Below are 16,544 nucleotides of genomic sequence, written 5' to 3'. Positions count from 1 at the left end.
CTGAATAACTGGGGGAGCAGGCTGTCAATCAGACTGACCTCGGAAGTCACACCCTGTTGAGGCAGCAGTGGGAACTGAATCCCCAGCAGCAGCGGTCAGTGGCCGCTCAGTACTGGGAAAGAACGTCATCAGGCACACCGGGCCGGTAAGTTGCAATTACTTGCCTGTTAGGGCTTAGAAACATTTTTTGAAAAGTCCTGGATACCTCCTTTAGGTGGCTCCATCATGACTAGAGCACTTACCACCTCATTTGTATGTAAATAAAAACACTAATCTCTCAGGAATGCAGCAACAGATAGAAGATATAAAAGGTGTTGATTTTTTTTTTTTACATTTAAAAGACCTGTGTACCCATATAAGTGGCTGGCTTGGGGGGGGGGGGGGGGGGGTTAGGGTTAGGGTATGATCTTACCAATCTTACCAACAGATTTCCTTTAAAAGTAAAGTACATTTTCACGTCAATGCAGAGTATGTATTGTGAGCAAACCCATATCTACCTGCAAAATCTATGTATTTAGGTTAAGTTAAAAATAACCAGACGGCTCATGGAGGGTAAAAACTGATTGCTTTACTTGAAATTCTAAACATTAACATAGTAAATTAAAGTGAACTGAATCTGGAAATTAAAACAGCAGGTTACCAAAGAATGTCATACAGTACAGGTACGGGAGGCGATAAATGGCTTCACATCCGTCGTCTTCAGCTCCAAATAGGGTAAAGAAAACAAAACAAAAAAAATAATATATATAAAAATGTATGAAAAGCCCCATTTTATGGGGTGGAAAGGAGAACAAATCCTATATATAGTAACTACATCATAAGGTGGGTGCGTAGGCATCCCGCTATAAGACAATATACACAATGGCGGGAAATAGGACGTCCCTCCTGTAGTCACGAGAAGGAAATGTTCTGTAACAGCTTCCAGTGATTAGGAACAGTGGAAGACAAACGATAGAAAGCAGGAGTGAAATTATATACCGTATATACCCCCAAAAGACTAGGGACCCGGGGAGGAGGGAACGATGTCATGGTGATACAGCCCCAATAAATAACAGCCCTCCACATTCACGAGGAGGAGAATTACAATACACCCCCAACTACATATTGGGGTACGTGAAAAAAAAAAAAAAAGTTTTGTGAAAGTTGTGAACACATTCAGATATGAAGGGGAAGTTATAATAGTCCTTGGATAGAAAAAGATCAACGGATTTTGGATGTCGATTGTGTAAAATACAGAATAACTAGAATCGCAAGAAGTGATGCCCCAAATAAGGGGGGGGGGGGGGGGGGTAGTGACAAGATATACATCCACAATATTACAACGTATATATTATATACATAGGCTCCTTGCCATGCCACCCTGTAACTATCCCCATAGGTTGTAGGACACATGCCCCAATGTGTACAACCGAACGATCGCCGGTAATGGCTTCCCACACGGCTTCTCCGATATTGCCGTCTGCCCCCAAGGAAAAAAAATCTGGGCTTGTTAGACAGGATTCTGCCCCATTATACAGGCCTGGAAAATACAATCATTTTAATTGGAGTTTTGTTACCCACTGCTAGGTAAAACGAATGTTATGGGTTTACAAATGGATTTTTTTTGCTTAAAGTAATTGTCATAAATGGGCACAATAATAAAGCGTTTGTTATAAAAAAAAAAAAAAAATAATAAACAAGCAATTTTGCAAGTCTCCTCTTATTAAACACCCACTCTATTCTCAAGAACGGAAGGATTCTTAATTTTACAGTCTACAGGCCACCTCTGTGGTTTATCAGAGGTGGCCTGTATTCAAGACAATGGTCACTGGACCCCGGTCAGTTTCTGAGCCCCTGCGCTCCTCTACAGAAAAAAAAAATCATTGAAAAGTAGCTCGGGCCAACGGTTCAGCCATGCCACCAGCATGACCTGTCAAAAATTCAGGAGCGCTGGGAGGAAGGGGAGCGGTGCGCTCCTGAAGACAGCGGGAGAACAAACATGCTGCCTCCAGTATTAGCCAGATTACAACTCTGAGGCCCACCCCAATATTACTGCAGGATCAGAGTAGCAATACACAGACATGCGGTCACCTGCAAGTCACCAGTAAATCGCAGCATTGACATAAAGCACAGATTATTTCAATGCCACAATTTTGCAGCGACGGGTGGATAACCATATCATGTAGTCTAACCTCAGCGCAATTCCAAAAGAGGCTCTCTACCTAAATGTTTAGGTAAAGAAAAACAAAACAAGGAAGACATGAGGAGTGACAAGGCAAGTACTAACGCAATTACTCCCATCACTGCCAGCAGCGACAATGTTACCTCTGTCAGCAGGGTCACTACTCAACCACATGTTGTCACTGAAGCCATCAGGCTGCATCTCACTGGCAACAAGTCTGATTCAGATTACTATGGCTTATCTTATAATGTCTCTCTAATCCCAACCACCGGGCCTGGAAAGAGGCAAGTGCCCATGGGCAGGAGAGGCGCCCACGCAATAACAGGAGAGTACTGTGCATGACTCTCGGGGGGGGTGCGCAACTCTGGGCAGCCGCACCACTGTGTGCATTTTCTGCTATTCAGCACCTTGGTTTTTGGTCAGTAAAACATTTCCCCTGAGGCTAGTGAGTCGACCATGTGTGTTCGCTAAAGGGACAAACCAAGAATAATTTATGCACTTTTATATTTAACAGTTTGGTTTCTTATTAACTTTTTCTTAGAAACAAAAAAATGAATGTAGTGGAACGGATGGTTCTGGGGTTGTGCATTAAGAGCGACATAGCTGCAATCTGGTGTTGCTTGCACGTTGCCATCTATGACTGTTCAGTAGCCATAGTGAGACGTTGTAGGGCACGGTACATCACTGGGGACGTGGCACCATCCACAGCAGTCCCTGGTAGAGTTGATGGATTAATTCAATACTTATATGCGCAGTTTTTCCACCATCTTTCAATTGTTACTACTATTAAATCCAATATTGTGTACACAGCTCCTATGCAGACCCATCTCTTAGTGATTCCCAGGACATAATAGGTATGGTCTGATCCAGCACTGTATACGATGGCCGACAGCTGAATGAGCGCAGCCACCTCTCCACATACATCAGCATTCACTCAGCTGAGGGCTCCGGAGAAACCGCTGCCAAACTCTAGTCTGGCTGTGTCCCCTGACAACAGAAGGGTCAGCATCGCTGTTTCTTCTCATTGGTGGAGGAGAGATGCCGAGCTTTATGAGCGGATCAGCTCAATCCTGAGCAAAAGCAGTCTAGTCATCGGGGACGCTAGACAGAACGGTCCAGGTGTGGCGGAGGCCGTTGTTCTAGGTCACACAGAGTCCGACTGCATTAACCCACCAACAGCCAGAGCAAAGCTTAGGAAAGCAGCAAATAGTTGTGACACCTCCATAAAATCTTCTCTCACCCTTCCATTATTCCTCAGCTCTAAAGTTATCTGGTCCTCCTCCTGAGTGTAAGAGGGTTATCGTTTCGCTTACCACCTGCATCCAGATGGTTTTTCCTAGTCCATCACCTGTCCCCCTTCTATATCTTTTTCTCTTTTGCTCCCTGCCCTTAATAAATGCCTGTCATCTCCCTGTGCCCTTCCCCTATGTTATTAAACAGTCCTAAAAAAAAAAAAGATTAATTTTTCAGCAAAATTGTCAAGCCCTACCCAATATCATCTGTTAGGGGAACAGGCTGACTTTGGCATAATATGTCTTCTCTATAACCTTACGTAGTTGGTAGAGGTCGCAGACTGCAGGATCAGACTATACATTACACATTGCGTGCTGTCACGTTGCGTTCTGGCACACAGTCCTTGGACTCGTTGAGGCTTACATCCAAACAAGCTGCAAAACGGGATTCAGACAGTTGCGCCAATGGGGGCCACAGCCCGTAGTGGTGCCGGCAGAGCGAGTGTGTGCTGTAGTGCATCATTTTCAGGAGTGTACACCTACTGGAGGCGGACACTCAGATGCAGTAGACTTGGGGCACGGACACTCAGAAGCAGTCTACTACTGTAGGCGCACACTCCAAAAAAAATTATGCACGGCAGAGCACACATTCGCTCTGCCAACACCATTACAGTCCATGGCTCCGTTGGCGCAGAAGTCTGAACGTAGGCCCTGATGGGGCCACTGATCTGGTGCCTACATGCAATGTGAAAGCACCCTAACATACTCAGAGTCACACAGGTCTGAATAGGAGCTGTATATGCAAAACAGCACGAGACTGCTTTACAAAGTTTGCTTTTTTTCCCCAGACACATTAAGACAACAAAAATAGCAAAATATTTTGGAAAAAAAAAAAAAAAAGTATGCAATATCTCTAAAATGTGCACACATTGCCGCCTTGGTGAGCATGACAGGAGTGCGAAGCAGATTTGTATAAAAGTAGCACTGACGCAAGCTCTATCCTTTTCCAGCGATAGCATGGAGCAGGGTTGGGGGCCATACACAATACCTAACTGTAGTCACAGACCCAGCCCTTCAGTTACATCATGAGCAAACCTTATAGAAAGCAGCCACGTTACTCCAGGATCTGTAATCTCCATTCCACAATTGGCAGAGATACAATTTACTTCAAGATCAGGGTCAGAAAACAAAAAGTGAACTGCTGCGGTAAAAACGGAAAATGGAGCCTCAAGTGACGGATGATCAAATGAGCCTGTGGAGTGGAGCTTTCCAAGGGACAGTAACCACCTGTCTATCATAGACGTCACCCAGATCACATCTTTATTCTTCCACCTTGTAATGAATATAAAACATTATTCACTGCCTGCGGCCAAGGAGTGGGAGTTTTATGACTTACCAGCAATATATATATAAAAAAAAAAACAAAAAAACAATGTACTGTCCAACAAAACTTTCATTCTCCAATGACAGAGAGAGTCCCATAGCTAGGATCACTTCTCCACCCCTCTCTGTACATACTGCAAAACCACAAAAGGTGCTTCTGTATTCTTTACATACAGCCCAGACCATTCCTCCTATTCTTTCCCTTCCTTTACAAGGTTCATTGGGTCGTACTATTCACATCAGAGTTGTTAAGAATTGCACGCCGCCATTGCCCGCTGGATATGTATGCAACGTGGATGGCTCAGAGTTACTGAGCTTTGGCAGACTCGGGTTGTGGCTCCGGTGGTGAAAGAGCGTGTGGTGGGCTGGAGGCTTTAGAGAAGTTCATTTCCAGAATGTGATGCTGGAGGTGACGGACCCACTGCTCCTGGATGGAAAGTGGACCTTGAAACTGGATATCACAGAACCTGAAGGGATGGAGAGGAAAGAAAATGTTAGTGTTCACCAATATTGACTGAGCAGTTCTACAGATAAAGACTCCATACAGACGGGACTGAGGGGGAACACCACAGTTTGGGCAACGTGCATTGGTGCCTTTTAAGTCCCATCAGCAAAACTCAGCTGTATAGCATTGCTTGTTAACCCCTTTGCGACACGCACCTGCATCTCCCCCTTTGAAGTGGGCTCTGGCGGTGAGCCCACCTCATAGCAGGGACATGTCAGCTGTTTTTAACAGCTGACATGTGCCCGCAATAGTCGCAGGCGGAATCGAGATCCGCCTGCGGCTATTAACTAGTTAAATGCCGTTGTCAAACAGACAGCAGCATTTAACAAGCGCTTCCGGCCGTCGTGTCGGAAATACGCGCAACGCTGACCCCCGTCACATGACCGGGGGTCATCGATGCATCGGCATAACAACCAGAGGTCTCCTTGAGACCTCTATCGTTGTTGATGCCGGATTGCTATGAGCACCACCCTGTGGTCAGAGCTCATAGCAATGCTGTCATTCTGCTACATAGAGGCGATCTGAGCATCACCTCTATGTGGCAGAGCTGATCTGATTATGGCAGCTTCTAGCCTCCCATGGAGGCTATTGAAGCATGCCAAAAGAAGAAAAAAAAAAAAAAGTTTTTTTTTTTTTTTTTTATAAAAAAGAAAACCAAAAGCTCAAATCACCCCATCTATCTGTGTGTGTGTGTGTGTGTGTGTGTGTGTGTGTGTGTGTGTGTGTGTGTGTGTGTGTGTGTGTGTGTGTATCACCAACCAATCACAAAGCATCTTTCATTTTACCAGAGTTGTTTAAAAGAGGCTGAGCTGCGATTGGTTGCTATGAGCAACAGTTTTCCTACTGGACAACACCTCAGCAGACACTGACACGGTGGGTGAAATCTAGCATCCCTGGGAACATAAGTTCCCAGCCATTGTCTACCCCCCCCCCCCCCCCCAGAAAGCAGCAGAAAGCACGACAGAAATGAATCACCCCCTCCCGTGCCCATATACCCATCACACATCCTCCATCCCCATAGGCACATCTTCTCTCTTAAAGGGATCTCCGGTATGGAAGTCAGGGCAAATCCCTCAGCGCTCTGATTCTGACCCCAGGCTTCTATTAAAGGGATCCCCCATATGGAAGTCAGGGCAATTGCCTTCAAATGCTCTGGTACTGACCCCAGGCTCTCTTAAAGGGATCCCCGGTATGGAAGTGAAGGCAAATTCACTCAGCGCTCTGGTTCTGACACCAGGCCTCTCTTAAAGGGATCCCCAGTGTGAAAGTTAGGACCATTCCACTCAGCGCTCTAGTTATGACCCCAGACTGACGGGATGATGTGGGATATTTGTGGTAGTAGTCTGGTGGCTCTGGCTGACGGGATGATGTGGGATATTAGTGGTAGTAGTCCGGTGGCTCTGGCTGACGGGATGATGTGGGATATTTGTGGTAGTAGTCCGGTGGCTGTGGCTGACGGGATGATGTTGGATATTAGGGGTAATAGTCCGGTGGCTCTGGCTGACGGGATGATGTGGGATATTAGGGGTAATAGTCCGGTGGCTCTGGCTGACGGGATGATGTGGGATATTAGGGGTAATAGTCCGGTGGCTCTGGCTGACGGGATGATGTGGGATATTAGGGGTAATAGTCCGGTGGCTCTGGCTGACGGGATGATGTGGGATATTAGGGGTAATAGTCCGGTGGTTCTGGCTGACGGGATGATGTGGGATATTAGGGGTAATAGTCCGGTGGTTCTGGCTGACGGGATGATGTGGGATATTAGTGGTAGTAGTCCGGTGGCTCTGGCTGACGGGATGATGTGGGATATTTGTGGTAGTAGTCCGGTGGCTGTGGCTGACGGGATGATGTTGGATATTAGGGGTAATAGTCCGGTGGCTCTGGCTGACGGGATGATGTGGGATATTAGGGGTAATAGTCCGGTGGTTCTGGCTGACGGGATGATGTGGGATATTACGGGTAATAGTCCGGTGGTTCTGGCTGACGGGATGATGTGGGATATTAGTGGTAGTAGTCCGGTGGCTCTGGCTGACGGGATGATGTGGGATATTAGTGGTAGTAGTCCGGTGGCTCTGGCTGACGGGATGATGTGGGATATTTGTGGTAGTAGTCCGGTGGCTCTGGCTGACGGGATGATGTTGGATATTAGGGGTAATAGTCCGGTGGTTCTGGCTGACGGGATGATGTGGGATATTAGGGGGTAGTAGTCTGGCGGCTGTGACGGGATGATGGGGAATATTAGTGGTAATTGTCCGGTGGCTCTGGCTGACGGGATGATGTGGGATATTATAATCATTGTGGCTATGCGGAGTGGGCGGGGCTATACACTCAGATTATATATATATATATATATATATATATATATATATATATATATATATATATATATATAGATTATAATTTGTTATAACTAACCGTAGTTAGTTACTATGCCCGGGCAGCACCAGCTCTTCAGCTAGTTCAAAGTAAAACAATAAAAATATCAAACATACACATATTTGGTATCGCCGCGTTCAGTATCGCCCGATCACAAAAAAAGGATTAACCTGATCGCTAAAAGGTGTAGCGAGAGAAAAAATTCAAAACGCCAGAATTACGTTTCTTTGGTCACCTCAACATTGCGCTAAAATGCAATAACGGGCGACCAAAAGATCGTATCTGCACCAAAATGGAATCATTAAAAATGTCAGCTTTGAGCGCAAAAAATAATCACTCACCCAACCAGAGATCATGAAAAATGGATACGCTACGGGTCTCGGAAAATGGCGCAATTTTTTTTTTTTTAACAAAGTTTTGAATTTTTTTCACCACTTCGATAAAAAAAAAGACCCTAGACATGTTTGGTGTCTATGAACTAGTAATGACCTGGAGAATCATAATGGCAGGTCAGTTTTAGCATTTAGTGAACATAGTGAAAAGAAAATCCAAAAAATAAGTGTGGGATTGCACTTTTTTTTTTTTTTTTACAATTTCACCGCACTTGGAATTTTTTTTCCATTTTTGAGTACACAATATGGTAAAAGCAATGGTATCGTTCAAAAGTACAACTTGTTCTGCAAAAAAACAAGCCGTCACATGGCCATATTGACTGAAAAATGAAAAAGTTATGACTCTGGGAAGAAGGGGAGTGAAAAACAAATGCATAAACGAAAATGGGCTACGGCGCAAAGGAGTTAATGTCCAGGTAGTACAGGGCTTGATTAAGGGGAAACAAATTTGCCTAGCATGATTGGGATAGACCATGGCTGAAAAATTTGTGGTAGGAACAATGTTTAACAATAGGAAAGGATGAGAGACAAAGCCTGGAAGACACACGAATCCAACAACAGATATTCGATGAGGGTCTACGGGACCACTAAAAAATAGATTCCAGTGGATGCAGCTGTGCCTATAGATAAGCTTTACAAGACACTGTATAAATCCAACTAATGACGTTCCCTATATATCACACATTAGTGAGGAGGAGCAGCCAGTTTGAAGGACGGGTGAAGTCGCGATGTGGATAAATGAATGTTGACACGTCTCCTTAATAAGACATCTTCACCTTTCAGCAGCCTGTAGTTTCCCTGTCCCTGCGCGCGTGCTTTTGGAAACAATCAGGCACCTCTCCTCAGTCCCTCACACAACTGTCTTATACAGTTTCCAGATGCTGGAGGAGGGAGAGGAGGGGTGCGCAGCTGCAGCTTCTCATTATGTGAAGGAGCACTCAGCAAGTATTGGGCAGAGGACAGGAAATCCGTGTAGATCTCACATAACATTCTGCCTTCTCTACCTATAATGTAGGTTCACATGCCGAAGGGAAGAATTTTACACATAGGAGAGATATTCATTACATCAAAGACACCAAAAGCAGCAAGCAGTATACGCATGGCAGACAGTCCGACCCCTCACCTGCATTTTAACGTGTAAATATTCCCCACGAACTTGACCAAGGACGTCTGTGGGGGTCTTGGCACCAGAGACGGCACAGGACGAGCTCTTACGGGTGGTCGTGACTCCTCAGTTTTGGAAGGATGTTCAGAGACTATGTCCTCTCGTGCAGGTGGGATCTCAGCAGGCTTAGGATTACGTTTCTCGATTTCTGGTGGAAGCAGGAACAGGTTAGTACTTTACTAGACCGCCCAGTTTATTCATCTCTTTAACCTCTGGCCAACAACGTTTTTTACTTTCGTTCTTTATAAACAGTTTGGACCAAGAGTTTTCTGACTCTGATCCTGCAGACTTGTTTTTTATCACTTATTCGCCCCTAATGTGTTTATGTTAGAGAAAATGGAAAAAGCACAACTGCACACAGCTTGTTACTATGGAGTCATATAGGTCAGCATAGGAGCTCTATAGAGAAGTGTAGGATATTTAAAAAAACAAAAAGTTGCAAGGAGCACGTATATTTGCACTTACTGTGGCTATGTGCATCTGACGGCTTTTCAACTGCAATTCCTTGTGCGCTGACAGTCCGTTCTGCTTCCACCATCTTCCCAGGGATGACAGCTGGACTCTCCCTCTCAGATAATACAGGTTTTGGTGATTGCAAAGCACGCTTAAACTTTTTGGTGTAGGGACGCCCTCCTTGTATATAGCTGAGATAAGCCCCGGCCTTTTGGGGCCGCTGCTTCATCCATTCACGTAGTGTTTCTATTGGGGATCCATTGACACACCACTCGGTGACTCCAAACTGACGAAGGTGAGCTCGGGCATGGCTAGCGAGCGCCTTCCGGTTTTCAAAGAAGAGCCCGCATAGTTCACAGCATGCTTCCACTGCAGTAGGAAAAGCAGGGAAAGGCCATGGGTTGGTAAAAAATGGAAATTACGAAGAGGACAACATTACACAAAACAGAGAACCAAGTTCATAAAATGTTCTACTTACACGATGTCACTGTCTTCTCTGGAGATGCTTTCACCTTCACCTTGAATGGAAGCTCCGTCTGGATGTATGCTTTTGGTTTGCCATCTGGTGAATAAACCTTGGGCTTGCCATCAACATGTATGAAGTGTTTGGGCTTTCCATCCCCAAGATAAGGCTTAGGTCTACCTTCACCTTGCAAAAAAGCCTTCGGTTTGTGCTCTCCATGAACAAAGGCCTTGGGTCCGTGATCTCCTGTCAAGAAGCCCTTTGGTCTTCCCTCGTGAATGAAAGTCTTTGGCTGCCCCTCAGCACTTTGCAAAAAAGTTTTGGGTCTCCCATCACTTTGAATGTACGTCTTGGGCCTACCGTCTTCTTGAATGTAAGTTTTTGGCCTAGGTTCTCCCTGCATGTAAGACTTAGCCTGACTGCAAGGTTTTGGCTCTATACTCACATAGCCCCTTGGATCGGGCTGTCTTGGTCCATGGGACAATGGCCTTTTAGCTGGCATTGGAGACAAGAAGTTGTTAGGAGGACGCGCATGAGAGGAAACTGACAGATCTCGAGGCATTCCTTGAGAGCCAATCCCAAGGGGAGATAGTCTTTGTGAAGGACTGGGTGGTTCATCATCTCCTCGAGGTTCCTTTTTAATGGTAAGTTGCCGCTGTTGCGGCACCAGGTGCCGTTTGCGTATAATTTCCCGCAAAGTGTCAATAGGTGAACCGTTCACGTGCCATTCAGTGACGCCCATTTGGCGTAGATGGGAGCGGGCATGGCTAGACAGTCCCTTGCGATTCTCAAAAAATTCATTGCAGAACTCACAGCGGATGTCACGGGTGGGGTCTGCCCGAGAAGCTGGAGAGCAGAAAAAGGATGAAAATTTAGGAAGTGATGATGGAATAATAAAAAAAAAAAAAAAAAAAAAAGTGAAGCAGGAAGCTAGAAAAACAGTTCAATAATGGAAAAGCAAATGAGAAGGATCACACTGAAAAAGGGAAAAATTACACGGAGCAATAGCCAAATAGCTCCACTATTCACACAAAGCAGGCAGATTGCCACACACGCACACACACATGCACCCCAAAACGTATTCATCCATCAGAGGGAGTATAAAAAAAAAGGGAAATAAATGGAAAAAAAATTGCTTCAATGGAAAGACAGAACCTTTCCCTAAACACTGTACAACCTTATTGATGCTACTAATGGGGATATGTGGGTAAATAAAGTCCAGCAGAGACATTTTTTGCAAATTAATAAACTTTCTGCTAAAGTCAAAAAGTTTGGCATCAGTCAATATCAAATTTTTGGTGGGTTGCCACGATGCAAGGACTTTTCTGCTTCCCTCTCCCTGACTGATTGCTCCGATAGGGTCAACCAACACCCTAAAATTGGCATTATAGACCACAACTATCTTCAACAGTACCCCAAAAGACAATCTATATAAATCAGAAGCCACTTCAGCTGCACAGTACACAAAGCCTGCCCATCTTCAAAAGAAAAAAAAAGAACTAAGAAAAAGGACTTCTAACTTTCAAAGCATAATAAGAACACAAAAAAAACTTAAAACTTTTCACCTATAAAAATCTCTAAACTGGTGGTAATAAACCAAAATCATGAGCTTGAACCCAAAAGAGAGGAAGGGACCTGGACTAAAAGATGAATGCAACAGACAATATGGGAAGCGATGAAGATGACGAAGCAATGTACATGTAGAGCTTGCAGATCACCGGCCCACTTACACAAATTCAGAGGTGACAGATCGGCAGGCCACTCGCTGGCCGTGAAGGTGGGATGCTGAGGCTTGCGTTGCATTGTTGGAGACAACCCACTGAACGGGTGGGGTCTGGAAGGGGAAGAGGGAGGACGATGCGAGAGGAGCTTGTCCGAGGAGTTGGGGCTTCCAATTCTGTTGGCCGATCTGGGGCAGTTCCCTGTGGCCAAGATCTCCCTCAGGGTGTCGATGGGTGAGCCGTTGACATGCCACTCCGTGACGCCCATCTGGCGCAGGTGGGAGCGTGCGTGGCTAGACAGGCCCTTTCGGTTCTCAAAGAACTCGCCGCAGAACTCGCAGCGGACTTCTTCCGAACTTGGGGCTGAGGAAGGAGGGGATGACAAATAAATGATTGCCATAAAAAAAATAAAAATAAAAAAGGGGGGCATGGGATAAGTAATAGGATTTCCACATTCTCAGACGGCTTAGCCTATGCTGATTAAAACATGATGTCCACAATAATTTACACATTTCTATTAGTTGGGTTCCCATGATAAGAGGGGTGTGAAGTGCCCACATCACCCACAGCCACCTGTATGAAGCAGAGGTGTGCACCACACAAGACACCACAAGCACAAAGATTCATTAGTCAGTAGCAAAGCAAAGCGTCAAGTCTCCTCTCCGGCATCAGTACCATAGAAAACAGAGAAAGCCATGCAGGCACTGAAGGGTAAAACCAAGGTAATCGCTTAAGCCATGCAAGACAGGGTGCAAGAACGAGAAAAAAAAAAAAAATATTACTGCAAAATCTAATGCTTGTACTGACGACTTCCACACTATATTATAGAGCATCTTAAATAGCTTGTCCCAAAAAGTTGGTATGGCCCAATTTCAGGGGTCAATACAACCTCGTGTCCATCTTGGCGATCGATTGATTGCCTCCAGGTAGTCAGTCACTGAATGGGAAGTGTATTATAACACTTAATATAAATAGTCAAGTAAAGTAGGAGCTGCTCTATGGCTTGGAAAGTAAAGTGACCTTCGAGCGATTGATCCCTTCTATTAGGTCTATAGATCCGAACCATCAGACAGACCCACGATTACAAAGAGTAGAAGACGTTCATAATGATTTGCTTTGGGGGCTGGTTAGCACCTTGGGGGTGGAGATGATTAAAACGGCTTGCTGTATTGCCAACTGCAATGCCTCCAGGGCGAATTGATGCGGTGGCAGCAATCATGTGTTGAGGAGACCCTAAACCTAAGAACATCTTATGGAGGTTCATTAAGACTTGTGACAAGTGTCGGTGACATTTATGAATCCAATGACAGCCCACACTCTTGGCAGGGATCTGTCTAAGGCTAGTTTCACACTAGCGTTTTTTTGCCAGCAGTGCCCGCCGCTAAGCCCCACCCGCCTCCTCCGGTCATCTCCGCCTAGTATCGCACACGGCTGCATGCGATCTCACACCCTATCTTTAGCATAGGGTGCGCAGACCGTGCGCTAGTACAATTTAGTGTGCGCTACGCCCTTTTGACGGTGCTCAGAGCGCGCCAAAATGCAACATGGTGCGTTCGGCGCACCATCAAAAGGGCGCAGCGCACGCTAAATTCTACTAGCGCACCCTATGCTAAAGATAGGGTGTGCAGATCGCATAAAGCCGTGTGCGATACTAGGCGGAGATGACCGGAGGAGGCGGGCAGGGGGCGGGGCTTAGCGGCAGCATGTGCTGCTGGCAAAAAACGCTAGTGTGAAACTAGCCTAAGCCTACCCTGCCTTCCGGGATAGCCATTAATGCTAAAAAGAGCAGGGTCCGTGTTCCTGAGAACAAAATCGGGAGCTTTCCCAACAGTACGGAGACTTTGGGGTGGACGGGTTACAAGCCAAAACATTACACAGGCAATACAATTAGTTGCAGAAACAAGAAAGTCAGTGTAAGCAGCACACATTATATAAAGCCCATACAGTACAGGAGCATAAATCATTGCAAAAGCTCCAAAAGCAAAAATCATGCGGCAAAGAGGAAAAATACTACAGATTAATAATCACACGGCAACCATGTGGTGACACAAATTCAGGAGGGTCCAGGACTGCGCTATGTACAGAAAATGGTGTATTCAGTGCTGGCTCAGAGGAGATACATACAGAGTACCTATGATAATGGAGTAATATAACTATTGACACTATTCAATGGTGCAAAATTCCAAAATCATCATTACTTACCACCATGTGACGATCCAGCGTTACCTTTCTGACAGGTTTTTGTGGACGGGGTTGCACGTGACGTCAAGTCGACAGCAAATGACCATGGAGGCCAGCGGTAAAGGCAATTCAGACGGCGCGAGGTTGCGGAGTCATGAGTTGTCGACATAACGCCACCACTGCAGTTGGGTCCACATAAAACCGACAGTAGCAGAGGCACTGGAATGGCGGGGGTAAGTGAAAATGATTTTGGTATCTTTATATAAATCATGGCTTTGCACAATTGAGAGTAGCACCCCTTTCATCTATATACAATGGTGAGGTCTCCTGTTACTTTATATCCAATGCATGAAACCTACCGATTACTACGTCACTGACTTAAGGTCTCCACCATAAGGGTGCCTGGATTTCTGCATATTAAATGGGACCGTTGCTAAAACTTCTGTTACTTATAAATATATTCTATTGATGGCAATTCAAGGTTACAGAACAACCCTGTTGTCTACAGATATTTAGTATGTCACCTTCTATGTCTTTGTGCCTTTCTACTATAAAGCATGGCCATCACTTACTACCCCCGCGCAGTGACAATGTTAATACCCAATAGCAATATGGAGAGAAGCCCCAACTTCCTTACTGGTGAGGGTCCAACTGTAGAAACCCCTGAGTTTTTGGCCATACACAACATATAAACCTATAAATGCCCCACTAATGAGAAGTAAGCCATATGATGAAAGCCTAAACTTCAGTTCCTTCAGCTAGAACGACCCATCACTGTACAATGTTCTCTACATAAGGCAAGTTACGCCAAAACGTTGTTCACCATGCTGCACAATGGGTGCAAGATTTTGAAACCAAAGTTGCGCGGCCATTGGGCGTCACAGTGAGCACAGGTTCGGACACATAAGCCCAAACACAGAGTGTGGGATCACCCTAAGATGCATCATATACTCAAGGACTAGTGTTGAGCGAACATGCTCGAATAAGGTGCTACCCAAGCATGCTTGGGTGCTAACCGCGTGCCTTCGGCGTGCTCGAAAATTATGTTCGAATTTCCGCGGCTGCATGTCTTTCGGCTGTTAAACAGCTGCAACACATGCAGCAGTTGCCTGCATGTTTTGAGACTGTCGAGCAGCCACGAGACATGAACATATTTTTCGAGCACGCTTAAAACACTGTTACCACTCAAGCATGCTCGGATAACGTGTTATCAGAGCACGTTCGCTCATCACTGTCAAGTGCTGAAATATTACCCAGACAGTAAGCAACATGTGGATGTGCTCCTTTCGCCTCCCAGTTGCCCCCCCCCCCACAAACAAGATACCTATAAACTAGACTCATGCACAAAAGAACTCACACCCTTCCCAATCACCCCCCAAGACTAAATCTGACACAATTTTTGGTGTCTTTCCTGGTGTAGTAGACAGACAGTGTTATACTTACATAAATTAAGTGGAGTAGAAACATTTTTTGGTGACCAGAAAACCTCCATGCTGGGTGGAGGAGACATCTTCAGCTTTTTGGTCGGTGGGGTATGAGATGGAGATGGCCTTGGATGAGCGAGCCCCATTATTGAGGGCTTGGATTGGTGAGATGACCCCATCTTGCGCACCAGATCTGGCTTCCCATGAGAGCCTTTAATTTCCACTAGTTTGGTACGTGGACCAACATGAGACGACAGAATATGGGGGGCACCGGCTTCTACGATTTTAATATGGGTGCTGTTTCCTGACCCACTGGGACATTTGAAGCGTGCTGAGGTCTCTATCGGTCCCGAGCCGTCAGATAATTTCAGGCTGCTCTCTGCCAGCACGGACCGAGGAATGCCATTCGACACCTCGTAAGAATCATCATCATTGCCTTTGTCGGCTCCTTCATCCCTCTTGGCGAGCATGCTGGCTTCTTGCTCTTTAGAGGGGCTTTGCTCTGTGCCAGGTTCTTTGGATGTGTCATCAGCAAGAGCTTTGGTAGGACCATCGTCATCAGCTGGCACGTGTGCGGACAGCCTCTTCTTGAACTCTTCGCTTTTGACTAGAGAGTTGAGAGCCGCAATTGCGGAGCCTTTGGCATCCAGGTCGTTCACTCCCAATTGGCGCAAGTGAGCACGGGCATGGCTGGATAACCCCTTCCGAGTCTCAAACCAAGCACCACAAAACTGACAGTCATTTTCTCTGTTGGTTTCACCTTCTACAGCTGTGAAATGAAGGAATGACACAGGAACGAAGGAGAAAAAAAAAAAAAAAATCACAGACAACAAAAACGAAATGAGGAAATGGGTGAGTGATGAAAGACGATGCATGGAAAACGTATATACACACAAAATTAAAAAAATATATATAATAAAGTGTTTATGGACATAAGGAGGAAGGAAATAATCCGAGGAGAAAACATGCAACAGGAGTGATGATGAGAGAGGATGGAAACAAGGAAAGAAGAAAGGAATGAAGTAAGAAAGGGACAAGATAGGTTGTATAGTACAAGAGGTGCCTGCATCAACCCACCCAAAAGCCAT

The 16,544-nt window shown here is 45.5% G+C and overlaps 1 protein-coding gene across 4 annotated transcripts in view; it reads right to left on the bottom strand.

Annotated features, from left to right (window-relative positions):
* Positions 1-548: 548 nt before the first annotated feature.
* Positions 549-16,544, bottom strand: part of WIZ (WIZ zinc finger) — a 93,849-nt gene continuing 77,853 nt past the window's right edge. For 2 of the 4 annotated variants that reach the window (XM_073588768.1, XM_073588769.1), the window contains 6 exons: positions 15,476-16,225; positions 11,861-12,214; positions 10,146-10,976; positions 9,680-10,036; positions 9,173-9,362; positions 549-5,243 (listed from right to left, as the gene is read on the bottom strand). In XM_073588768.1, coding sequence (XP_073444869.1) covers positions 5,084-5,243; positions 9,173-9,362; positions 9,680-10,036; positions 10,146-10,976; positions 11,861-12,214; positions 15,476-16,225 — 2,642 coding nt within the window. In that variant the 3' untranslated portion in view covers positions 549-5,083. The remainder of the gene's footprint in view (positions 5,244-9,172; positions 9,363-9,679; positions 10,037-10,145; positions 10,977-11,860; positions 12,215-15,475; positions 16,226-16,544) is intronic. The other 2 variants (XM_073588770.1, XM_073588771.1) reach the window with 2 other exon arrangements.

The sequence above is a fragment of the Dendrobates tinctorius genome, unplaced genomic scaffold (genome assembly GCF_039654945.1).
Source record: "Dendrobates tinctorius isolate UK_male_01 unplaced genomic scaffold, ASM3965494v1 ptg000104l, whole genome shotgun sequence".
Lineage (NCBI taxonomy): Eukaryota > Metazoa > Chordata > Amphibia > Anura > Dendrobatidae > Dendrobates > Dendrobates tinctorius.
Note: the sequence above shows the minus strand (reverse complement) of the source record. Positions and strands in the feature narration are given on the sequence as shown.